A 25,220-nucleotide genomic window follows, 5' to 3' on the forward strand; every position below is an offset into this window, starting at 1 on the left:
GACTAGCACCCGCTCGTAGGAGGGTGTTACTGGAAGCTACTAGGCGGCTGTCACACACATCCTCACCTGCACTCCCAGATGTGCTGCTGAAAAACCTTTGATTGTTGATGCTTCCTGACAGAGCGTCGCTGTTGTAGAAGGTGGAAGCTCCGACCCTTCAAACGTAAACGTCTGCTAAACGGCGCCGATGCACCGAATGGGGAACACAAGCTCGGCTTTGTTGTAAACGCCACAGATGACTGTGTGTGTGTGTGTGTGTGTGTGTGTGTGTGTGTGTGTGTGTGTGTGTGTGTGTGTGTGTGTGTGTGTGTGTGTGTGTGTTAGTTTGGGGTTCTGGTCTGTTAAACCCACTTCGTCTGTGTCTCTCATCTCTGCAGGAGTCGGAAGATCCAGATCCGGAACATTCCCCCTCATCTACAGTGGGAGGTCAGTTGTTTGTGTGTGTGTGTGTGTGTGTGTGTGTGTGTGTGACAGTGATGCTCAGTTGAACAGCACCAGGTAGCACATAAACCAGTTTCCCGACAGTGAGTCACCGGCCTTTGTGTTTAGTTTCTTTGTAGTTTGTGTGTGTGTGTGTGTGTGTGTGTGTGCATCTACATCCGTGTTTGTTAGTGCGTGGACGTGACACTCTAACATCTGGACCTTTGCTGGGTCCAAGCTGTTCCTCTGTCCTCGAGTCTCCCAGCGTCCTCGCCTCTCGATGAGGCTGATGATCCTGAACTATCAGAGTCTAACCTTTAACTTAGCTGCCAACTTTGCCACTGAAATCATGAGCTTGTCTCAGTTCACACATATTTTCATAATGTTTATTATTTGTCATTTTGTGGGTGTGGGTAGTTAAATATTTCATCATAAAACCTTAATAATTTTGCACAGTTTTCAAAGTGACTCTGCTCAAGTACTGTATTTAACCTTAACTTCTAAATCTGAACTTCTAAACCTCCCGTTGCCCCTAACAACTGTAACAGCCCATTATGGCTCTATTGTCTCACATCGCTAGTGTAAACCGTGTTGGAGCAGCCCCAGAACAATATTTGATGTATAATTGTAAATTGTAAATGTTTTCCAGTATCAAAACATTTGTCATTACTTGTGTTACTACAGTGTTGTTACTATGGATTATTGTTTTAGCTGCAGCTTTAACCTCATAAATAGCAACATGAATGAAAAGATGAATTCACACTTAAATCAGGCTAAGAAATGTTTACTGTTAAAGGGGAATACATTTATTATTATTATTAATATATATTAAATTTATGAGCCTATGAGAGGATGCTGAATGGTTTGTGGGAGTTTTTTGTTTAATACATTTTTACACATGCATGAAAATATCTTCATATACTATGTGATTTACACTCTGTGCCATCTATGCTAAGTGGTGCTTTGTGATTGTGTCTCTCACTGACGCTCTCTCATTTCTCCCCCAGGTTTTGGACGGCCTTCTAGCTCAGTATGGTACTGTAGAAAACGTGGAACAAGGTACAGAGTTCTTCTTCTCACTTCACTGCTCATCGCGTTGTCATTTGGCTCGAACTGTTCAATGCACATGTCTATTTAGCAGTACACACACACACACACACACACACACACACACACACACACACACACACACACACACACACACACACACACACACACACACACACAGACCTCCCAGTGAGCCAAAGCTCCTTGTGTGACTTGACTTCCTCGTTACCGCCGTCCCACACACCCATTATCTAAACATAACCCATCTCTGCATACAAATCAGCCTTTATCATCTGGTCCGTCTGCGTGCGTGCGTGTGTGTCTCATAAGTTTGACAGAGGGAGAAGAGAAGAGTTTAAATTACACACAGCCTTTATAATAAGCACTGTGTATTGCCACGGTCCCCTTGGCCTCGGGGTATGGATTGAAGTGGGCAGACATGGCAGACATGCTGTAGTAATGTGTGTGTGTGTGTGTGTGTGTGTGTGTGTGTGTGTGTGTGTGTGTGTGTGTGTGTGTGTGTGTGTGTGTGTGTGTGTGTGTGTGTGTGTGTGTGTGTGTGTGTGTGTGTGTGTGTGTGTGTGTGTGTGTGCGCGCGCATCTGTTTTGGGGAGGTGCATCGTGGTAATGGGGGAGGACACTGTAGGCGCCTGTGGTAAAGCCTTTGCACTGTCTGAAAGTGTGTGTGTGTGTGTGTGTGTGTGTGTGTGTGTGTGTGTGTGTGTGTGTGTGTGTGTGTGTGTGTGTGTGTGTGTGTTCAGATTAGTCACTGCTGGAGCTAAGCTCTAAGAACTTTTCCCTGTACAGGCATTACTAAACTTTCATCGGGGTAAAAAACACTGACAAACCCCCGTACACAAATATTTGCCGGCGCCGTATGGTGCCTGTGTGTGTGGTTCACCAGTGCAGACCAACCACCACCCACTGCAGCCGTGACAGGTGCTGAGGCAGAAATGCCTCCACTCGTCGTCTCCGCAGTCATAAAACAGCCTACTTCACGCGGGACGGTCCAGACTCCAGCGTTTGCTCCTCTTCCTCACTCGGCCTCAGCCTCCGTAGCCTCATCTCACCCATGTCCATGTGTTCTGGTCTCAGTTCCAACTTCCTGTCTACTTGCTCCCATCACTTTGACTGGGACCCCTCCCCGGCTTTAACCCTGTCCGCTGTGCACCAGATTTAGATTCATTTTCAATCCAAATCAGGTATTTAGGTTCTCGTGAACAGAGCCCTCTTGTCGGGCTATTTTTGTTCTTGCGGTTGCCTGGACAAACACGACAATGAGGTTGTTTTCCCAGGCTGTTTGCAGTCAACGTGTTTCTGGCACCTGCCCTGACTTTGCAGGAGCCGCGGCTTCCTCCTGGACTCCTCTGCTATGTAGCGGCTCCACAAACAGGGCAGAGAGGCCACGACTTCATCATCAGCGTGATTGGCTGCGTTCCTTTTTTACATCACGCGCACTGAAAGTCACGAGGTCATTCTGTGAAATGAGTCTCACGCTAAAAGAACACGTTGAGGAAATATAAGACAAGTGTGTGTAGTTTTCTTTTTTTTTTCTTAAAGACAAGGACAATGGTCTGCACAGTGGACACTTCAATCACAGCTTCCTAATGATTGGAAGGACGTATGATCTCCCACTGTGCCATTCAGTGGCGTCCTCCTCTCACTCAGCAGTACGCGACCGCGACTGTTCAAGAGGTGTGTCCGAGTCGCGCGTCTGATTTCACCGTAGCACAGATTACCTGCTTTAAACCCAGGCCGCGGAGTGAAACTCAAATCCGGTATTGTGCCGCGCCGGAGAGTCCATTGTGCGGAGACAGTGTCGGTTTCTGTCTGTAGAGGCAGCAGTGGGGACTGGAGGGAAGCCAGAGCGCTGATGGCTGTGATAGATTCACACAGACAAGTGGCTCCGTCAGTTGCCACGGGAACCTGGACGCGTGTCTCACTCACCTACAGCAACAACAAAGACGGGCTGTGTAGATTTGTAAATGCGGCCCTATCTCACGTTTGGCTTTCTCCCCCTCTCTCTCTCTTCACAGTGAACACTGATACAGAAACAGCGGTGGTGAATGTTACGTATGCAACAAAGGAGGAAGCTAAAGTGTAAGCAGCACAAATGATTGACACTCGGGCTCCTGATATACTTGCTTTTTGAAGGCGTGCTCGCGCAGGCAAGCAGCCGCAGCGCAATCCGCATTGTTGACATATTTGGGTACTTTGTGTGTAACTGGCGGATTAAAATGTGGATCTAAGGTCAGAGCCCGGCCAATCCCCGGGAAAAACCGGTATGTCTCCTCCAAACATGTAAAAACCGGTAGGTGATAAAGGCATCTCCACAGCATCAGCTCTGCCTCCTTTCCTGCAGCTTTAAATGTCCCAGTGTGTAAAGTCAGGCCTTTTAGAATACATCAGGAAACAATGAACCGGCCTGGTGTCAGTCACCGGGTGTGGCGTAGCAGAATAACAGCAGTCAGGTTTCTCTGAGATCGCGCTCTGTGGAAATCAATATTTCCAATCATAGAGAAGTGGCAGATTTAAAACCAGGAATGCAATGGTAGATGTAGGTAACGTGTTTGTGTTCACTACCTGATTTAACGCTGAGGAGCTGCTTAGCTTAGTGTCATTTAATCAGGGGTCCAGTAGCCTCACATGCACCCAAATAGTTAAAAGCAAGTATATCAGAGCACAGACCCGTGCAAATGCTCCTATAGTCATTGACGCCCATTCACACTGTGCCCTCGTCTTCCTCCTCCTGCCTCCAGAGCCATTGAGAAGTTGACGGGACACCAGTTCGACGACTACTCCTTCACCGTGTCTTACATCATGGACACGGACGCGGCTCCGCCCGTCCAGGCTCCCCGTGCGCGCCGCGCGGGCCGGTCGCCTCGGGACCAGGGCGCCTCTCAGCCCGGACCCTCGGGGGGCTTCGGGGCGCCGCGGCCCCGGACGCACGACTTCCCGCTGCGCATGCTCGTGCCTACTCAGTTCGTGGGAGCCATCATCGGCAAGGAGGGCCTCACCATAAAGAATGTCACCAAGCAAACGCAGTCCAAGTAAGACACGGTGATGGAGATGGCGGCTTTTTTTTTAATATATCTTAATATTTCTCCTGAGCAACAACGTCCACTCCTGCCTGTGTCATGTTCCCTTCGTCTTTGCTCTCAGGGTGGACATCCATCGGAAAGAAAACGCGGGCGCAGCAGAGAAGCCCATCACCATCCACTCCACTCCCGAGGGCTGCTCCTCCGCCTGCCGCATGCTCCTGGACATCATGCAGAAGGAGGCCGACGAGACCAAGACGTGAGTCGCTTTCATTGAATGGGCTGAAGGTACGACTGCGGCTCAGCGGCCAATAAACAAGGCAACTGGTCGAACCGGACGTGACGGCTCCGATTTAGCGCGTCAACCGGTGTGTGCCAATGTCCTGACGCAAAACGAGAAACTTATTATTCTCAAGTATCAGACTTCTGAAATCAGGTTCCATTTAATTACAATTGTTAAACACAAGCAGTGCACGAGGGCGCCCCCGGCTTGATTTGACCTTTCGTTGAAGCCTCTGCCAAGTGCGTGTCACGGAATCTGACACCAGGGAATGAACGCGTCACCGTCAGGTCCTGAACTCCCCGTCCTGCCTCCTGCCACACCTGCAGACGATCCCGGCGCCTCAACCGCCGCTTCCTCGAGTCTGCATTAAAGTTAGACTAAAACCAAAGCGCCGTCGTCTCCCCGGAGACCCCCACCCCCTCCCCTACACACACACACACACACACACACACACACACACACACACACACACACACACACACACACAACCGCACCGGCACCACCCTCAGGTGACCCGGCCCACATGAAACCCCCAGCATCACACCACAAGCTCTCACACCCTGCAATAATCACCCAACACAACACAACACAAATATGCATCAGAAAGGAAAAAGTTTAATTAAAACCACTCTATCCCACATCGTTTGGATGAATCTGTTTTATTTACTGGGGCAAAACAATAATCCTAAAAACCTGGAGCAAAGCTGTGCTTTTGGTCACATTACGGCTTCCACAGCAAGTTGCGCTCTGATCAGTGTCTTCCTGCAGCAGGAAACGCGACACATACAGCAAAGTTGGATAAAGCTGATCGGCTTTTTCTAAATAGTCCAAATATTTGAAATCGGTAAATAAAGGATGAGTCTTACATTGTGGTTAGGCTCATGTCAGCGTTGTGCCACTTTCATCTCATCACTTCAACCCAACGCCTGTAACGAAAGTCTCACCCAACCCATGTCTATGCTGATGTATTTCTGTGTTAGGACGGAGGACATCCCTCTAAAAATCCTCGCACACAACAGCCTGGTGGGTCGGCTGATTGGGAAGGAGGGGCGCAACCTGAAGAAGATCGAAGAGGAGACAGGGACCAAGATAACCATCTCCTCGTGAGTCGCCTCTGCTGGATGCAAATGAATAGAAACACATGGATGGATGAATGGATGAATAGATGGATGGATGAATGGATGAATGGATGAATGGATGGATAGATACTAGACCTGCTAAATAAGGTATAAATTTGAAATTGAAAGATGTGATATAGACACAATATCTTCCACCTTCTGAGAAAACACGAGCAGAATCTGATTGTGGCCGTTCTTCTTCATTTGGTGCGTGTGTGTTCTCTCTCTGGCAGGTTACAGGACTTAACCATTTATAACCCTGAGAGGACCATCACGGTGAAGGGCAGCTTGGAGGCGTGTTGTAAAGCCGAGATGGAGATCATGAAGAAACTGAGGGAAGCCTATGAGAACGACATTGCTGCTATAAATGTGAGCTCAGAGTTTGCCTGTGTGTGTGTGTGTGTGTGTGTGTGTGTGTGTGTGTGTGTTCTGATGATCTCAGGTTGACTCATACAGACTGACAGGTGAACAACAGAGGGCAGTGATGATATACAGCGGGATAATATTCCCTGCCCATTCAGTACCAACCGCATTAGTAATGCCTGTTGTTGTGCGTCTGGTAATGGATCACGGTAAACGATCGCTGACGTCCGTGTGCGTGTGCACGACATATCGCTCACGCCGAACGAGGAGCTCGTGTGCTGCTTTGCACTCAGATGTTTGTATTTAAAGGTGAGAATTTGGGCGCTGACGTGGTTTAAGGTTAGAGTAAGCAGCAGAAGTCCCCTTGAAGGATGAAACGTGTGTGCGTGCGTGCGCGCGTGCTCGGCTCTTCCACGGAGCCTATGACTCACGCCCGCTCCCCTGCCGTGCGTCTGTGTTCCGGCTGCAGCACACTGCGTTTCCCAGCATCCACCTGATCTCTGTAGGCTGCTCTTTCACCCAGCTCCTCTTTCACGCTGCCCTGATGACATCACCGGCTCCGCTGCAGCCAGAGAGGTCAACCTCCGAGGAGGGGAGCCAGTGATGACATCACACGCTGCACACAAACAGCCGCGTCTTTTTGCACCACACAATCTGCCACATTTTCCTCTGCCGTCCTCAACGCGCACACACTGGCTCGGGCGTAATGGTGAAGAAGTAACGCGCCGCATGCGGTTAAATCCCGACCCGTGCGCAGCTCAGGCACCTGTCGGGGCCGAGCGTCTCCAGCGAGCGGTGGGGGCCATCTAGCGTGACGCTGTGGATATTACACAGGCAACAAGGAAGCGAAAGGAGACATGGCCCCGAAGCCAGAACAGCTGACTGGACTTTGAGGGAAGAATATTTTTAGCCGTCTGTTACAACAGCAAAGTCCGTCTTGACAGCACATAAAGGAATCCGTACAAAACCAAATCAGGATAACTGGTCGCATAAAACAGCAACACTATTGCTATACACTATAACACTATGTGACTTAAACAGCTTCCTGTTTAATGCTTAACGCTTCTTCTGCACAGCAACAGGCCAACTTGATCCCAGGCTTGAACCTGAGCTCCCTGGGCATCTTCTCCTCCGGCCTGCCGGTGCTGCCCCCTGCTGCCGGACCCCGCGGTGCAGTGCCCCCCGTGGCACCAGCAGGCTACAACCCGTTCTTAGTGAGTACGCCGCACGTGATGGTAAAAGAAAAAAAAAATAGAAAAGCTATTTGCTCCCAACACATGGTGAGCCAGGTTTGATTTTAAATGCAACAACACGGTGTTGACTCAGTTCCTCCAGCATCGTGTTGTATACAGTTTGAAACAAGCCCCCGAAAATCCCCCATCTTCTGCAGAGATGAGTCAGTTTGTCTGTATAACAAAGTCTCCTCTCTTTGCCGGGCAACGCGGCGTGAGGCAGCGTGTGAGAATGCGATCGCGTGCTCCGCAGTCCAGGACGTTAGTGCGTGATTCACTTGGAGTTTATGCCCGGAAATTCCCCCTGATGAGAGCTGGAGTTGTGTGCGTGCTTGTGTGTGTCCTCTAATGTGCGTGTGTTTACGCGTCTGCTTGTCTCCTCACCTTCAGAGTCACTCTTCACATCTCAGTGGCCTGTATGGGGTTCCTCCAGCAAGTGCCATCCCCCACCAGCACTCAGTATGTTCCTTAAACTCTGCATTACAGTCATGGTTGCCATAGAGACTGAACGTAAACATCAGCTAATTAATTAGATGATTTATTAGGTAATTATTTTAATAGATGATGATGATGCATAAAGAAGCGATAAGAAAAACAAAGGGCCATTGAAGCAGCTCTCGCAGATAGGGAGTCTGGCATTTACCAACACCACAAGTATTTCATGAAGGGGACTTTTGGCCCAGAATTGTCTTGTGGTTTGTGGAAATGTGCTTTATAAACCTTAAGGACGTGAGTGTTTCCAAGCTAAAAAAAAACACTCAGGACAACGATCGCCCCTCGTAAGATGTCTTCTGATCAGATGGGTTTAAAACAGAGCCTCTCAGCATGTGGTGTCACGGTTCTGGCAGCTCCTCGTATAAAGGATGTTCTGTGTTTAAATCAAGTTGTCTGTGCTGTTTTGTAAACCCTTTATTTACAAGAGCGAGTGAAAACACGTTTTGTTTTTTTTTCACGATTGCAGCAACAGGCTCCAGAACAGGAGGTCGTCTACCTCTTTATTCCAACTCAGGCCGTCGGCGCCCTGATCGGCAAGAAGGGCCAGCACATCAAACAACTCGCCCACTTCGCTGGAGCTTCCATCAAGGTGGGTCAGTGGAGGGAGGAGGGAGGAGGAGGGAGGAGGAGGGAGGGGGGAGTTTTTATCTATATAGGGAAAATAGATATGTTCATATAGATATGTTTATTACATTTGCTCCTTTTTTTTTCTATGTGACATTTGTGTGTGTGTGTGTGTGTGTGTGTGCGTGTGTGTGTGTCAGATTGCACCAGCTGAGAGCCCAGATGTTACTGAGAGGATGGTAATCATTACTGGAACTCCAGAGGCTCAGTTTAAGGTACACACGCGCTCCTGAGCACTTTTCATGAGTCACTCGTGCTTCCTGGTTTCTAGTAAACAGCAGTGGATCACGGTGTGTCCCCGTTTCTTCCCAGTCTCTCTTTCCCTCACGCCCTCCTCTTATTTCCAGGCCCAGGGTCGGATATTTGGGAAGCTGAAGGAGGAGAACTTCTTCACGGCGAAGGAGGAGGTCAAGCTGGAGACGCACATCAAGGTTCCCTCCACCGCAGCCGGCAGGGTCATCGGGAAAGGGGGCAAAACGGTGAGCGGGCGCTGCAGCGCCTCGCGGGTTCACGGCCTCCGTTGGAGGGAGCGCTCCCATTAAAGCCCTGTGTGTTGCAGGTCAACGAGCTGCAGAATCTCACGAGTGCAGAGGTCATCGTACCACGGGACCAAACTCCAGACGAGAATGATGAGGTCTTTGTGAAAATCAGTGGGCATTTCTTTGCAAGCCAGGTATGAAAGTTGTCACTTCAATGGATGATTACTTTGTGCTGCAGCGGATGCATAAATAGTAATTATAATCATGTGACATTTTAAGCCTTCAGAACTTTGAAGGGGAGTTTTTTAGATTTTAGCGTGAAGTTCCACAATCACCGTCTCGTCAGCGTTTCCACTCGTGCAGAAAGCAGGTGCTTCCTCTGACTCTGACCAAAAGGCTTCTCTGAGTCATGACACACAGACTTTGTGTTTACGCTGACCGGCGTGAGTGCGCTGTGGCTTTAACAAATCAGTCCAGCAGCAATTAGTTTTGGCAACGCAGCGTCGGCTCACCATAAACCTATTAGCTTTTTAGCGATTGCTGCCGTGTTACGCCGACTTCATCAGCAGATGGAGTTTGCACTGTTGCCATGGAGATGGGACCGTGGGCAAAATCGTACTCGGATGCGACGAGGTCTGTCTCCATGACAACCAAGAAAGCATTACTTTGTTAGTAATTACATGTCCTGTGTGTGGATGTCGGTCTCACACCTAGAAGCAGCGCTGATAAACACTTTTTATGACAAGCCTTTAATTCTGTTTAATAGAGAGTCTACACAACGTAACAGGCACTTATTGACGGGATAAATATCACAGAGTGACTTGACTTTTCCGTTCCCATCCGCTGCGTGTTCCGGTTGTTGCGCGTTGCATAACGCCTCCTCCTGCATACGACGTCTCTCCAACAGACTGCACAGAGGAAGATCCGGGAGATCATTCAGCAGGTCAAGCAGCAGGAACAGAAACACCAGCAGGGCGCCGCCGTGTCACCGCACCGCTCCAAGTGACCAGCGGGGCGGCACCAGCGGGCGCCAGCCAATGAATGTAGCCCTCCCAAACAGACAGAGACCTGCCCAGACAAAGGCCGGGGCCGAGGGGGACGTGCAGGGCAGACCAGCAGCACCGGGATCAAAACCAAAGAACTTCACTAAGGGGGGACAGGAGTGAGAGCCAAAGGCTGAGGGCATTGCGTGCACTGCCAGCCCTGAGAGCAGAGAGACTGGGAGAAACCGTACTGATACCATATAATACAAAAAAGACCAAAAAAAATCTACGAGAGCCGTGAAAATGACAGGAAATTTGGGAAACTGTTGTCTTCACAATTAGAAAAGCTAAACAGGAAGTAGTATGCGGCCCAGAATAACGTTATCTCTTTAGTCGGACTAACATAGGATCGAGCAACTTTATTCACGTGATCATATTTAGGGATTAATATTTCAGGTTAGATCAAATGCAAGTGACAACGGGCACCTTCAGAGAATATTTGAGATATTCTGATTGCAAAATATAAATATCCTTAGCAGTATTAATTCAGAGTAGAGGAGTATATTGATACACACTGAGAGCTTGCACTGTTCTTTTTTTTTTTTTTTTAAATCAAAATGACAGTACGACTTGTACGGTGTAGTTTTTAATGATTTGCTTGTTGCAGAGATTGACTGGGCTGTGACAGCGGCCACGCAGAGCGGTTCCCCTTTGTCTGTTCACACTTTAGGCCACTGAAATCAAAAGAAGAGAAAAGAAAAAAAAAACCCTGTAAGTCAATAAGATGAATGGGTCTGAGTCTTTGTAACAAGTCTGTGTGTGTGCCAACGCAAAAGATAACGTCCCGTTGATACGTCTCTCACGCTTCATCTCTGACGCTACACTTTTCTTTCTCTTTACGTCTCCGCTTCGCTTTCTCATCACTCTCTCTCATCTGTCATCGTGGGTTTTTTTTTTTTTTTTGTTCGTTTGGGATTTATTATTCAGGAAGACAAAAACACTTTTTTTGTAGCCTTTGATAACATTGAACTGACTGCCACTTTTGCTCAACAAAGGTTAAATGCAATGGAGGGAATTCAACCGGCAACCTGGCATCGCTCCCTCGCGCTGCGCAGTAGCGGACGGCGCTTCTCTACTGCCCGTTCATGCTTCTTATCACGATGTACAAAAAAAATAGATTTTTTCCTCGACGATCAGAGCAAAAAAAAAAAAAAAACATGTCTTAAAAAAAATTGGTGCACTTTTGCTTCTTAACAGTCGACCGGTGGTTTTGAATGTGCGCCACCACACGCCCGGCCTTAGAGAATGTCAGGGGGGCTGAGGGCCCGGGAGGAGGGGGGAGGTCGAGGGAGGAGGGGGGGGGGTTAAGTGGATGGGTGCCGACTCGTGGTGTGCTGAATGGCAGTGAGGGGAGGGTTTTTGTTGCTGTATTACCTGTGGTACACACACAGCCCCGAACGCGACCGCAGCCGCGTCTCGGCTTTAATCCTCTCTCGTCAGGGAGCTTTCTAAAGCGGCATGACAGCTGTGAATGTACAATACGCCGCCTTTTTAGAAGCATCGCCCCTGCCGCGTCCAGCGGGCCCGAGGCCAGGCCTCTCCTTTACCTTGGCCGCTTCGTGGCGATCGGGCCGAGCGCTGGACGTGCAGGACCTGGTGTCCCGTCGTGCTTTACTTTGGAGGCTGTGGAAGCCCGTTGCCTTATTTTGACACCTTTCAGACAGCACCCATCAGCTTCATCTTCCAGACGCAAGGTTATTGCCAACACGCACAGATTCCTCCGCGTGTGTGTGTGTGTGTGTATGTGAGAGAGTGTGTGTGCTTGTGTGTGTATGTATATATATATAAAAAGAGAGAGTAATATTTATGAATCTATTTTTTCCTATTTTGTGATGAGAGCTATTGATAAGAAACAAAAAGAAAACAAAGTCCTTTTCTTTTTTTTCTCAGTGGGACACTGCCATATTATTTTGAAGGGAAGTGTTTATTTTCTTGAAAACTAGACTATGAATCCTAATATAAATGAAAACCTGAAACATAAGAGAACAGTAAACGACCGTGCTAACTTTGGTCGGGATGTGAACAGTGCGCATGTCAGTATTGTGATCTACCTCAGGCTTCAGGGTACCTCAGTCCAATCTTTCATTTCCCCTTTTTCCACATTTTGTATGCCTTGTTAACTGATCATTTTGAGTGTTTTTAATTTTCTTTTTTAATGGGGAAAACAAAGATCACGAGAAAATACCTACAGTAATCTCTAATATCTTCAGGTCCAGCTGACTAGTGAATCTTTGTAAAGCGTAGTCAACTTTGTTGTTGGACTATCTTTCGCCTGGACGCCAAACAACCTCTTAATGATACACGTTAAAGGATTTCCAAGTAGAATTTTTTTTTTTGCTAGGAAGGAATGAAGAGCAGGATCTAAGGGGTACACGCTGTACCTGCCCGAAGTGGTTCTGAATGTGGACGTGTGCGGATATTCACCGTCGGCGAACGAAATCACGCAAATCAGTTGATAGAAACAGAAACTAAACAACCGTACCTCCTGTTCTTACCAACTGTACCTCCAGGTTTTTATGAGGAAAAAAACAATGTTTATCACTTGTGTGTGTGGGGGGGTAATTTTATAACAATCCAACCCGATCTTACCAGCTCTATTTGATAACAACACACTCTGGGGTTGAGTTGAAATAATAAAAAAAAAGACACAAAGCTGCAAAAATACACTGACAGGACTCTTGAACGTGGTGTAAAACCCTAGTATTCTGTGTAGAATGTAGAACAACTCTAGTCATTGCAATGTCACTGTGTGCGACGAGATAACTGTATATCTGTAAACATGTACAATAGTCTCACATAAATGCATCGTTTCCTGTCTCTCTGTAACACTTACCTGTCTGCACCTGCGTTGAGAGAGACGGCGGGAGACGCTCCGGAGCGTCGGCCCTTCCCTCGAAACTGACCTCGGAACGGTTTCCTCATCCATCTGCCCGTTTTGTTGTTTTCCTTTTGTGTTGTGCTGTACAAATCAGAATTACCTCTCAGAATCCAAGGCTGACCCTCGTTTACTCAAAAGCGATCGTGGGGCGAACGGAGACAATAGGAGTTTGGTCCTGGACGGTCGAGAGCAGAGTTGGAAGCTCGTCGGGGGGGGGGGGGGGCGGTGGCGGTCCGTCGGCGGATGAGGTGCGTCATGTTTTTGTCCCAGTGAACACGTTTTTCGCAAATAGAACATATAAGGTCTATGAAACTCACACAATGCCTGAGGCCGTTGCAGCAGGCCTCCCCACAGCCAGGACAGTACCTCATACTGATGACGACAGCTCACCGGGCCCCGTCCATTCACAGTGAATGGGGGCTCCTTGTGGTGCTCTGCCTCACCGTCGACGGGAGAGCGGCTCACGGTCGCGGTCGGCCGGACGTCCAGGGGTCCTTTTGTTTCTTCGGAGCGGTTTGGGAAGTGGAGGCTCCATCCGGGCCTCTGTGTTTTTGGCTCTTTATAAGTGCAGGTTTCCCTCTAGCTGGTTTGGTTTCGTTGTGGTGTTGTGAGCGGAGCATCCCGACTTCCCAGGGTTGTTGTGTCTAGGTTTTGTGGGGTGTTACTTGGCATTAATACTCAGTACCAGAAGAACCACAGTTACACGCATCACTAAGGGTGTACAGCGTTGTTAGTCATATCACACAGTGTTTGAATAGTTTAGGCTTTATTTTGTTTTCTGTTAATCTGGTTTTCTTGTCATTTACACTGATTTAATAATGCAGTAGGTGGGATTCTTTGCTTTAATATCCATTCCTCTTAGATCACTACCAATGATGCTAGCTGTTAAAATGTGGTTTCAAATATGCTAGTTAGGATTTTGAATGCATTTGGGAAACAGAATGGCAAAAAAGCGTCTGTGTATCACTGTTTGACAAGTGGAGGGGTTTACAGCGAATGCAGATGTGCAAATGAAAACTGAATGTGTTCTGCCTTTGGGACTGAAAAGCAAAGAGGGCAATCAAACATCCGGACATTAAGGATTAGCAGAGGAGGGATTTAGTGAAGTCTGATCAAATGTATGCAGAAGACCAGTGGTGGTTTTTATTTTTTTGTCCCCTCTTGATAAATGAGAAAACGCAACGCATTGCATGAGACTGTTGTAGGCGATTCAGTGTGTACTGCACTTCATATAGCACTAGACTCTCAGTAGTGGTTTCACATGGATCCATCTCTTAACTGCATTTCAGCATTTGGGAGATTCCTTTTGTTTCCTCAGTAGTCACAACCCTAACGTCCTACATATCCCACAGGCCACGAGGCCAAAAACACCTCGAGTTAACCAGTGACTGTGCTCTGGACAGACATCTGATCCGTGTTTAGTACATCTTGTGGATCCATGCCTCTCTGGTAACAGCCATGCTGTTGTTTTGAGTTGTGAGTGAACTGTATTGCTGAGCAACCTGGATCTGAGCAATAAAGAATATTTGAAAGAAAGAGTGACGCTGTTGATTTTATTCGCGTGTTTATGCGACATAAAAGATGCCACGTCATTTTTGATGTGAATACTATAAACGTCCCAAACTGACATAAAAAAAATTACATCTCTGGTAAAACGGCAAACGATTCACATCTCAACACGAATGCGACGTTCAAACACGTTGTGCAGCAAAGGGTGATGCTGTGGAATAAAGATACGTTCCCACGGCATCAGACGCACAGTCCATAGTTTTACATTAAGGCTTGATCCACACTGCACATTCATTATAATGATATATATCATAGCATAGAAACAATATGCCGTACAGTTAAACATCCAGCCACAAAACGTTTCCCATCATTAATTCAGCTGGCTGCTCAGAATAACTCCAACATGTCTCGAAACCAAAGCTCCAAAAGGAACAACGTTAAAAACCTTCTGTTGAGAAATAGTACAAATGTTTACAATATATACATTTTTTACAATTCCTATTGAAAAAGCTAAACCTGATTGTAAAACAAGAAAAATACATTTTTACAATCAGCACTTTTGTTACAAATAGGATCATTTACACAAACCCAACAAAATTATTTGATGTGTCCAGTTCATGCTGGAGGTAGAGGTCTGAGTCTAGGACCACAGGCACTTTAAATACTAGCAGTTCCACTGTGTAACGAGAGCAAAACATCCCTAAAATCTCCTCCTGTCTTCCTATGATTGTTGTACATTCATATAGACATATGCATCATATAGACACACATATACAGTATATATGCTGTGCTCACATATTAAAGCACCAGTATTTTGTGTCAATAGTCTTAAGTCCAAATCCCACAAAAAATAAACAAATTTTTTTTTCAAATCTGCAGTTTCATTCCATCACCAGGTGGCTGCAGTGAAGTAAAGCTCTCCAGAATAAGAGGCTGTCAGACGTGTGTGTGTGTGTCTGTGTGCATAAAAGGTTTTCTGAAGCCTCACTACTTTAAACACAAGCACTCTCTGAGGGCATCGAGATGCCGAGAAACTCTCGATGCCGGAGCAAATCACTGAACCTTCTTCTCAGCACCGCGTCCATTCGGACACCGCTCGTCCAATTTGAGACGCCTCCGACTGAAGCGTCGGATGAGAGCACCGGGCAGCAGGGCCACACAGGCGATGGCCAGCAGCTGCAACAGGCGCTCCCACGAGAACAAGTCATCCAGCGACGACAGCTCGGACAACATGACACCGGTCTGGACACAGATGAAGTTGTACGGCAGGAGACCTACAAGAGGAGACAGGAGGTTTCAAATACACACACTGGGGATTCGTATGCAGCCTTTAGTGCTATACTGTAGTACGATGCTCACTCTTTCATTCTGAAGTACACCAAAACTTGAAATTGTGTTATTTTGACCGAGTACACAATGTACAGTGTGATGGGTGTGAAAAAATCCCCATCATTGAGAGAATTACTGCTTTCTTACCTATGAACACCGAGCAGAAGAAATATGTGATGGGGATATTGACAATTGGAGCAGACATGTTCAGAAACCAGTTAGGAGTCATGGGAAAGAATCTCAGGAAGAGTAGAAAGAAAAACAGACAGTCCTGGTTGTCCTCAACCTATGAAGGGACAGAACATTAAAGTTTGTTTCTGATTGTGACACGAGAATTCCAAATGATCCAAAACACCAACACATGCTTTACAGCTTATTGAATGAAAACACACCTTGTTCTGTAGCATGGAGACCTTATCTGGGAAGAGGTTGACAATGTAGCGTTTTCCAAAGGCCTGGGACAGAAGGTAGCATATGGTGGAACCCACGGTGGTGAGCACACAGGCTAGGAGCAGTCCTTGATATGGTCCAAATATGGCTCCGGCAAGAATGTTCTGCAAGAACAGTGCAAGTACTAGACATTAACTGTACTGCTGCCTTTCAAAGTAAAGAAATATGTGTGTGACACTTTTTTCCACAGTTGATCGAGGACAGATACATAGGAGCGAATCTGACATCCCTTTGTTGTTTGCACAAGCAAACTATTTTTATTTCCTGCAAGACAAGACTGGAGCTGCACAACACATAAAGGTCTAGTGCTTCCTGATCTTCCCCTTAAATGCAGCTCATCTGAGCCTAATATTCTTTCATCCCCACTGTTTCAACTGTTCCAGATGTGAGTGTATTTGCCAAATTTCTGTCAAATGTGTCATACTTCTGTCAAACACGCTCAAGCATGCAAAAACCTGGTGACTTCACATCACAGCGCTCCTTCGATCGTGTTATAATGAACCAACGTGGATCTGTGTACTTTCAGTGTTTATACCTTACCAGCAATGAGGATCCGGGGATGGCGAAGGACTGCTTGTAGAGATATGCGCTACAGTAGAGCAGCAGCACGTACCCCGTGTGCTCTGCCTTGTAAAACTGCAGGAGCTCGGCCAGTTCCCTCAGCTCCTCCAAGTCTGATGGGAACTTCAACCTGCAGGAATGTGCACAGTCAGGTTAGGGACATCATCTATTGATCGCTCTTACACCAGTAAGGTGATGCATTATATATATATATATATATATATATATATATATATATATATATATATATATATATATATATATATATATATATTGTGCTTTTTGAAGTTGCGCTCCATCAACTCCCATCGATGTGCTCGTATGTGATTCAGACCAGTTAAATACTCATTTAAAAACTACTGCAGGTGAGTAATCAGAGTTGTCAGTTACTAATGATTACTAAACAATCATAATGGCTTCCACAGCCTATAATTGATTAACACCACTTGTTAAGCAATTTGTGGAACTACTTGACATCAAACTACACAATTACATGGCGCCTTATTGCCCAGTTACTGGTAAGTTAACTATATGTGGCTGTCATATGTATGAATTAGAATGAAAACACCGTTTACTCTTTACTAATAATTCCAATATTACAAATACGTCGCTCTGCTGCGTGTGCAGCGGCTAAAGCCAGCACCGATCACCTGCTCGCTTCTTCGGAGCTGTCCGGCGGCTGCTCGGACTCGGCTGTGGCCACATGTTGACTCTCGGCGGAGGGGTGAGGGGGGCGTCGACGCGGAACCGCGGGCAGGTACAGCGACAGCGAATACAGATACAGGCTCGCCGCCGCAACGACGGCGACGAAGCCAACGAGCGAGCGCATGTTGCTGACTCTCACGCAGCAGCCCGCCGCCCGCTTCACCTCCGCGCTGATCGTGTTGTTGGACAGAACCGGATATTGCGACACCGGCCAACCGTAGCACTGACGTCACATCTGCCAAAAGTACTGCCGTGATTTAACTTGGAAAATCAAACATGTCTTGTTTTTTTAATACAAACTTATGAATAAATAATAACTTATATGAATTAAAATCAATACAAACAATAGCGTTATATAATGTCCTCCTGGCCACGTGAGGACGCAAAGTAGAAGGTAGTCGTACAACTTGACAGACGTTGTCAAATAACAAGCGAAGAAGAAGATGGGGGCGCTAATATTCATAGTAGTTTCTGTCCACCTGTATTTGAAGATGACGAAGAAGACGAAGTCCTCGCGTTTGCCGTTTTGATGTAGAGAACTTTGTGGAGTGAAATTGTAACAAAGGTGATGTGGTCCTGCCGGAAGGCGTGACGTTACAAAGTTCACTCTACAAAGCAGCAAGTGGGGCAGACTGCGGTGAATTAGCATAACGCCATGGCTCAATACAGTCGCATTTCAGGGTCTGTTGGGCTAATTACGCTGAAAAGTCTGCCTGTCAACGCACTCGGGTGAGTCGAGACATAAGTAAGGCTGCAGAGCGTCTTTAAATGAGTTCCACGGTGTTTATAGCAACTTCACACGTCGGGTGTGATTTTTTGCAAACACATGAAATGGGGGGATTTTGTGGGAACAAAAATATTTTAGCACCAAAAAAGGTTAGTGTGTTTGATTTTTTTTCATTTCAAGTCATGCTACTTTAAAATACACTCCTATATACCTGTCAGTGAAAACGTTTTTTGCAGTTTGCAGATTAAGAGTTTCAAAATCTGTCATAATATGATGCACGGTTTAAAAAAAATGGTTAAAATGGTAGCAGTAGCGTACTGTACACGCACTGTTGCTTACATGGAAATGTGCCAGTTAGGACAATGAACAAATATTAATGAGGTGTTTGTCCAGGTTTGTGTGATACTGGCCCTGTTCTGTTACACAAGCAGTCATTTTAAACATGATATTTGATTATTCCATACAGTGCAGTGGTGAGGCAAGGCATCGTGGACTCACTCAAAACAGCGCTCCAGGACCCAAAGGTGACCTCAGTGGTCATTTGTGGCCAGAATGGAGTATTCTGTGGGGGTATGAACTAGATGTTCTCTTGTGTGTTAAATCATTGGATCCCATAAACAATTTAAACTGTTTTAAGCCTCTGGCATGTTCAGGAATAAACCGCTAAGAATAAGTTAATTAATATACAACCAGATGAATCTCGTATTACGCTAGGTTGTCTCAATCTTTTTTGTTGGAAACTGCTTTTAATGTCATCAGTTTTATCTGGAAAACAGGGGCAGACATCAAGGAGTTTGGGGACAGCGAGTCTGGTCCTCCCCTGATACCGATGATCCATGCCATCGAAGCTGGCAACAAGCCGATGGTGGCAGCCATAGAGGGATTCGCTCTAGGCGGAGGTCTTGAGCTGGCGCTTGGCTGTCACTATCGAATCGCACACTCTAAAGTTAGTCCATTCCTCTGTCTGTGTTCTCTAGCGTCAGTGTCGAGCTGCATCAGTGTCTGACTGACAGGTTTAAACGTTGTAGAATAACTCAAAATCATTTAGATCATTTTGTTTGGTCATGTAGGAAAAATAAAATATCATTAAAAATAGGGAGTTTATTACATCTAAAAATAGGGGAGCTTTAAAAATCACTTTTGAATTTATTAATATAATGTGTTTAATTGCCAGGATCAGCTCTGCCTGTCGCCTGCTGTTCAGTTCACTCCCATTCACTCCCATTCATCAGACTTTGTGCCTTTTTGGCCTTTCAGGCCAGGCTTGGGCTTCCAGAGGTGACTCTGGGTCTGCTGCCAGCTGCAGGGGGATCCCAACGTCTGCCAAGGCTCATCGGTGTCCCTGCTGCTTTAGACCTCATCATAACAGGTGCCAAAAACGGATTAGCTTTGACAGTTATTCATGAGTCTACAGAGTACTTTTAATTTACTTTGTGTTCTTTCATGAGTTTTGGTGGCTTCTTTGGAAAATTGAAATAATGCATCACATGTTCATGTTCAATGCATTTATTAACATTTTCTTGGCGGAATTGTTGAGAGGCACCTGGTGCTTCATAATTTGACCAGCAGGTGTCAGCATGTGCTTAGCTTTACCAGATGCAGTAAAGGGTTCTGTTTGAAATATTCTTAACAAACCCATTTAGTCAAATAGCAGATGTGAATGCTCGATGTCTTTCATGTTTCCACAGGCCGCCATGTGACCGCCGCTGAAGCACTGCAGCTTGGAATAGTGGATCAGGTTACTGATCACCACACTGTGGATGCAGCTGTGAAGTTTGCCCTTAGTGTGGCAGGTGAGACACACACAAAATTAGAGCACAAGTTGTCCGCTTTTTTACAATCCAGCCACTGCTTCACGAAATCAGTCAGTGGAAGGAATGGTAATTCCTCCCAGATCAGTTAGTATGAGGGTGTAGGTTGTGAATGCCAAAGGAAGCGGAAGACACGGCAGGCGGATCCTCCACCACATGAGCCATCAATGTTTAATGGCTCTGTCAGATGTGCTCTGATGTCTTCACATCTTTCACTGTATTATTCAAAAGGGAGAAAAGGGACAAACTTCCTTTTATAATAATATTAAAAAAAGGCTCCATGCCCGTCATTTAGGAGAATGTGGATGCACTTGTGAATCACCACCCTGCAGCTCACAAGGAGTGATTTCCCATTCTGGGAAAGGATACCCCATTTAGATTCACTACACAACAGTATTACTCCCAGATGACAATAATCAACTTGACTTGAAACAATTGAAAAATCAATTGAATGTAGTATTCATTGTGTTTTGTTTGATCCTTCTGATAAGCTTCGGTTTTCTATTGTTCTGGGAGTTATACAGCCACCATATTCATATACATTGTATTATGATTTGAAAGTAGACGATAAACATTCACAAAGAGATGACACTTGGTTGCGAGCAATACATAGTTTTGTATCTGAATGAAATCTAGTGTAGAGTCTGGTAGACTAGAGCCATTGCTTCATAATTAAAGTGTCACAAATCTTTTTAAAGCATTTCAGAATTTAAATCTCCTTTTGGTATTGTCACCCACTATGATGCATAACACCCACTCTGGTGTGTGGTTTTAGTGTTAACACTGTCACAATTAATCAGGGTCGAACTTGAGCCTGTGATTCGTCTGCATGAAATGATCATGAGGTGATGCTGTCATCGCCATACGTAGGTAGGGAGTTACTTTTGTGCTGTTTTTTGACAACTTACCTGAAAATGACATCTCATATTTAAAACACAAGTTAGTGTTAAAGCTTTTAGTTTTCTCCTTTTGACAAATAATCTCTGTAGATCTGTGCTAAATGTCAACAGCCAGTCTCTGGGACTGCTTGAAAAATAGCGTTTTACTATCAAAAGATGACTGCAGTCTTATGCTTTTTAGAAACGTGCCCCCCCCCCCCCCCCCCCCCCCCCCCCCCCCCCCCCCCCCCCCCCCACACACACACACACACACAAAACACTGCCAAGATGACTGTGAGTGGGTGAGAAAGTGAGTGTTGTTAGTAAAGCTGAGGCTTAAGGAGTGAGTCAGACAGAGAAGCCAGCAGCATACAAGATGGGAGATTTAAGGACATCGGAGCAAAATCTGTGGAGGTTTTATCTGACACTCGAATCTAGACTTGAGAAGCAACGGGTGATTAAATTCACACACCCAGTGTGAATGTTTGCGACATTGAGATGCACCTCACTTAAACCTACCGACCCAGAACACATGTAGTGCATCACAACTATACAGAGGAAGCTGCGGCGCCGTAAAGCTGGCACATGCACATACAGTGCGTCCATGCAGAGAGCACTCTGTGTTCTAGGACTGACGCACGTGTGGACTCGAGCACAGAGTCTCGCTGGGGACGAGATTAACTTCTTTTTCTTTTTTTTTTTTTTTTTTTTTACCCTACTAGTTGCAACATCTGGCTGCCACATCTGTCAGGTCGGCCGGGCTTTCCCACTTGCTGCACAACAAATCCACAGCTCAACCATTTACAGATTAACCACTGCAATAATGCCCTTCTAAAGTACATGGCCTGACACTGCCACACAGTATCTCATTGACATTTCACTGTGGACACAGTTTATATTTACTGGCCCGGAATTAGCTTCAGGTTTCATTCTTCATCCCTGATATACTGGCGGCGACTTCACCGCATTAGATAGCAGTGTTGATTAATCTAAGTGGGTACCATATATTAGATGGAGCGGCTGTTCCTTTAAGCTTTGCCATGGTGACCCAGTTTCTGGCCCAGACCCACAGCTGAGTGTAATTCAGTGGAGCTGTGAAGGATTCTGACTACTGTCTCATGTAATCACGTCAGAGGAGACAGGAATGGGAATTAAGATGCTTTTAGCAGGGTTTTCAGGAGAGTGGCCATCTTCCTTACTCTTGTTCTCCCAGGCTTAAATCAGCACTGTCAGGAAGTTTTCAGGCTTTGCTATTAAATCGTCCTGTGTAGCTTCACCTGGAAAATTGCTCCCCGTTGAGGTTGCTGTTGTACAGTGGCTCGAAAGCCTGAGAATCACATAAAAATCAATTTTCCTCTCTTGAAGTTGGAAATTTACCTCCTATTTGACCTGGAGCCATGTTGATGCAATTCTTTTCATTTCAGATCGGTCTTCAGTGCTATTGCATTGCCTCTGATTGTCTTGAAATTGTCTGTCAAATGACTTTGCTCTTAGAAGCTACTGGATTATATAGTGAATGAGTGTTCCTGGGAAAACAATCACAAGCGGACTGAAATTAGATGAAGAGTACGAGTGGCAACTGTAAACTCCTTTTCCCCTTTCATGTTCCTAATCCAGGAAGGCCGCTGGATGCTCGTCGCATAAGCAGCTACTCGTGTCCCCCCGTGTCCGGCGACCTGGACGCTCTGTTCGAGGAGGTGATGCGGAAGGTGAGGCGAGGCGCCCGAGGAGCCATAGCCCCGGTCGCGTGCGTTCAGGCGGTGCGAGCGGCCGCCACGCTGCCCTACGCCCGGGGCATGGAGCGGGAGCGGGAGCTGATGGCCACGCTGTTCACCTCCGGGCAGGCGCGGGCCCTGCAGTACAGCTTCTTCGCGCAGAGGGCCGTGAGCAGGTGGAGCACGCCGAGTGGCGCCCGCTGGGACGCCAGCGCGCCCAAGCCCGTGCGTAAAGTCGCCGTGATCGGTGAGAGCTCTCTTTGTTCGGCTGCCGCTTCAATAAACAGAAACACGTGCACCCATCAGCTCCTATAGGAGCTAAAGGCTTATGTCCAAATTACCGTGGAGTTTTGAATTGATGAATTCCCCCTTCCCTGCAGGGAGCATGGGGTGTGTGACAGTCTGGATGTGTGAAGCTCAGGCAGCTTGAGCATTAAAATTGCAAACTTTGGAAAAATCTTCCAGTGCTAGACTAAAATTATTTACAGTCTAGTGTGGTGTAATGTGCACAGACAGAATGTATCTAGACATATATGTACATGTACTGTAACTTCTGTATATTTTTGTGCCAGAAAGATTGTAGATTCTTAAGCTGTGACACATTATTTTGTCCTTTAAGGCCTTGGCACCATGGGGAGAGGGATAGCAGTGGCCCTGGCTCAAGCTGGGTTTCCTGTGGTCAGTGTGGAGACTCAGGAGAAACAGCTGACGGAGGCTAAACGGGCGGTGTCCCAGATGTTGGAGCGCGGGGCTAAGAGACGTGGCGTGGCCGCCCCACTGGATAAGATGAGCTACAGCAGTAACATCCAGGCCGTAGCAGATGTCGACCTGGTCATCGAGGCCGTGTTTGAAGACATGGGTCTGAAGAAGAAAATCTTTCAGCAGCTGTCGGCTGTGTGTAAGCCGGACGCTTTGCTCTGCACCAACACCTCGTCACTGGATGTGGACCAACTGGCATCTCAGACACGGAACCCCGAGCTGGTGGTGGGGATGCACTTCTTTGCCCCAGCCCATGTCATGAAGCTGCTGGAGGTGGTGTACGGGCCAAGATCCTCCCCTCAAGCCTTGGCCACCGCCATGCAACTGGGCAAAAAGATGGGGAAGGTCAGTGTGGCCGTGGGAAACTGCCCAGGCTTTGTGGGGAACCGCATGCTGAAGGCTTACGTCGAACAAGCTTTCTTCCTGTTGGAAGAGGGAGCAACACCTGAGTTAGTGGACAGCGCGCTGGAGGAGTTTGGGTTCTCCATGGGCTTTTTCAAGGTGTCGGACCTTTCTGGGCTTGATGTCGGCTGGAAGGTCAGGAAAGAGGACGGGCTGGCACTGCCCGGCGTGTCAACAGGGCCGTCGGCTCGGATCCGACAAGGCCGCAGGTACAGCCCTCTGGGGGACCTGCTCTGTCAGCGGGGAAGGTTTGGCCAGAAGACGGGCAGCGGGTGGTACCAGTACGGCAAACCCGGGGGTCGGGTGGCCACCCCCGATCCCTGGCTTCACAGCTTTTTGGAGGAATACAGAGCCCAGCACGGTCTTGTGCCACGGCGCATAGACCCCCAGGAGGTGCTGGAGCGCTGCCTCTACGCCCTGATCAACGAGGGCTTCCGCATCCTGGAGGACGGAATCGCTGCAGGGCCCGAGGACATAGACTGCATCTACGTGTTCGGCTATGGCTGGCCCCACTACCGTGGAGGCCCCATGTTCTACGCGGCCATGGTGGGGCTCCCTAAGGTCCTGGAACGGCTGGAGCACTACTACCGGGCTCACCCCGATGTGCCCGACCTGCAGCCCTGCAGCCTGCTCAGGAGGCTGGTGGCCAGCGGTAGCCCACCTGTGCAGAAGTGGAAAGAAGCCATCAAGAAGCTCCACAGCCAGCTTTAAACATCGCCTGCTTCAGCTCTGACCTTAATACACTTGATTTATGATGATCCTCTGATAAACATAATGGAATGCAGTGTAGAAGCTGCTTTAAGAGCCTACACTGATCTATAAGTTGATTAAGTAAATCTGTACAAGCTAATGTACAGTCATATCATAGTCAACATTGTGTTCTAATGTTTGTGCCGCATTTTGTTACTGACATTTGTGAAGATCCCAGAACAAAAGGCAGTTCAATCTTTTTTTTCAATGATTCCAACACAGACATTAACAGAATTCAACCGATGTAAGTAATGATTTTCTTCTCTTACATCAAGCTATTACATGATGTATATTATTCATAATCATGTCCGCCATTTAATGCCCCAATAAACAGCATATCATTTATTAGTGTTGAGTAATTTATATATCTGAAATTAGTTTGGGCAGCACAGCCTTGTCATCCTATTATTTGTGTAACTGCTCGGCTCCATTACTTTGATCACTTCCAGGGGATAAATATAAAATGATCTTCTGATAATGTGCGAGTCTGAGGTTCGTGCTTTCTGCTGAGTCAGCAGCGGAGCCGGGGCTCACGATCGATTTGATATAAATCAGCGTCTCCGTTCCCGAGAGGACCTCACGCCCGGCGACGACTGAGCAGATG

The 25,220-nt window shown here is 47.0% G+C and overlaps 3 protein-coding genes across 8 annotated transcripts in view; 2 read left to right on the forward strand and 1 right to left on the reverse strand.

Annotated features, from left to right (window-relative positions):
• igf2bp2a (insulin-like growth factor 2 mRNA binding protein 2a) overlaps positions 1-14,558 on the forward strand; it is a 34,108-nt gene extending 19,550 nt beyond the window's left edge. For all 3 annotated transcript variants that reach the window (XM_029137906.3, XM_029137908.3, XM_029137909.3), the window contains 14 exons: positions 378-426; positions 1,428-1,479; positions 3,504-3,567; positions 4,227-4,517; positions 4,630-4,764; positions 5,769-5,891; positions 6,140-6,275; positions 7,346-7,483; positions 7,892-7,960; positions 8,463-8,585; positions 8,761-8,835; positions 8,968-9,099; positions 9,180-9,293; positions 10,007-14,558. In XM_029137906.3, coding sequence (XP_028993739.1) covers positions 378-426; positions 1,428-1,479; positions 3,504-3,567; positions 4,227-4,517; positions 4,630-4,764; positions 5,769-5,891; positions 6,140-6,275; positions 7,346-7,483; positions 7,892-7,960; positions 8,463-8,585; positions 8,761-8,835; positions 8,968-9,099; positions 9,180-9,293; positions 10,007-10,105 — 1,600 coding nt within the window. In that variant the 3' untranslated portion in view covers positions 10,106-14,558. The remainder of the gene's footprint in view (positions 1-377; positions 427-1,427; positions 1,480-3,503; positions 3,568-4,226; positions 4,518-4,629; positions 4,765-5,768; positions 5,892-6,139; positions 6,276-7,345; positions 7,484-7,891; positions 7,961-8,462; positions 8,586-8,760; positions 8,836-8,967; positions 9,100-9,179; positions 9,294-10,006) is intronic.
• A 523-nt stretch (positions 14,559-15,081) lies between these two features.
• On the reverse strand, positions 15,082-17,780 carry tmem41aa (transmembrane protein 41aa). The gene is made up of 5 exons (XM_029137910.3): positions 17,520-17,780; positions 16,849-16,999; positions 16,251-16,412; positions 16,006-16,144; positions 15,082-15,803 (listed from the first exon to the last, which is right to left on the reverse strand). The coding sequence occupies exons 1-5, from the start codon at positions 17,696-17,698 to the stop codon at positions 15,583-15,585; spliced, it is 852 nt and encodes a 283-aa protein (XP_028993743.1). The 5' UTR covers positions 17,699-17,780; the 3' UTR covers positions 15,082-15,582.
• A 237-nt stretch (positions 17,781-18,017) lies between these two features.
• Positions 18,018-24,961, forward strand: ehhadh (enoyl-CoA, hydratase/3-hydroxyacyl CoA dehydrogenase). Of its 4 annotated transcripts, none has more exons than XM_029137904.2 (7): positions 18,018-18,303; positions 18,768-18,871; positions 19,078-19,247; positions 19,559-19,670; positions 19,990-20,094; positions 22,608-22,952; positions 23,325-24,961. In XM_029137904.2, the coding sequence occupies exons 1-7, from the start codon at positions 18,230-18,232 to the stop codon at positions 24,575-24,577; spliced, it is 2,163 nt and encodes a 720-aa protein (XP_028993737.1). In that variant the 5' UTR covers positions 18,018-18,229; the 3' UTR covers positions 24,578-24,961. The 4 variants fall into 4 exon arrangements, with proteins under 4 accessions (XP_028993737.1, XP_055360748.1, XP_055360747.1 ...); XM_055504773.1 differs by having other exon boundaries at positions 18,232-18,303; positions 18,768-18,825; XM_055504772.1 differs by lacking the exon at positions 18,018-18,303 and adding an exon at positions 18,347-18,450 and having other exon boundaries at positions 18,768-18,825.
• Positions 24,962-25,220: the final 259 nt, after the last annotated feature.

The sequence above is a fragment of the Betta splendens genome, chromosome 21 (assembly GCF_900634795.4).
Source record: "Betta splendens chromosome 21, fBetSpl5.4, whole genome shotgun sequence".
Classification (NCBI taxonomy): Eukaryota; Metazoa; Chordata; class Actinopteri; order Anabantiformes; family Osphronemidae; genus Betta; species Betta splendens.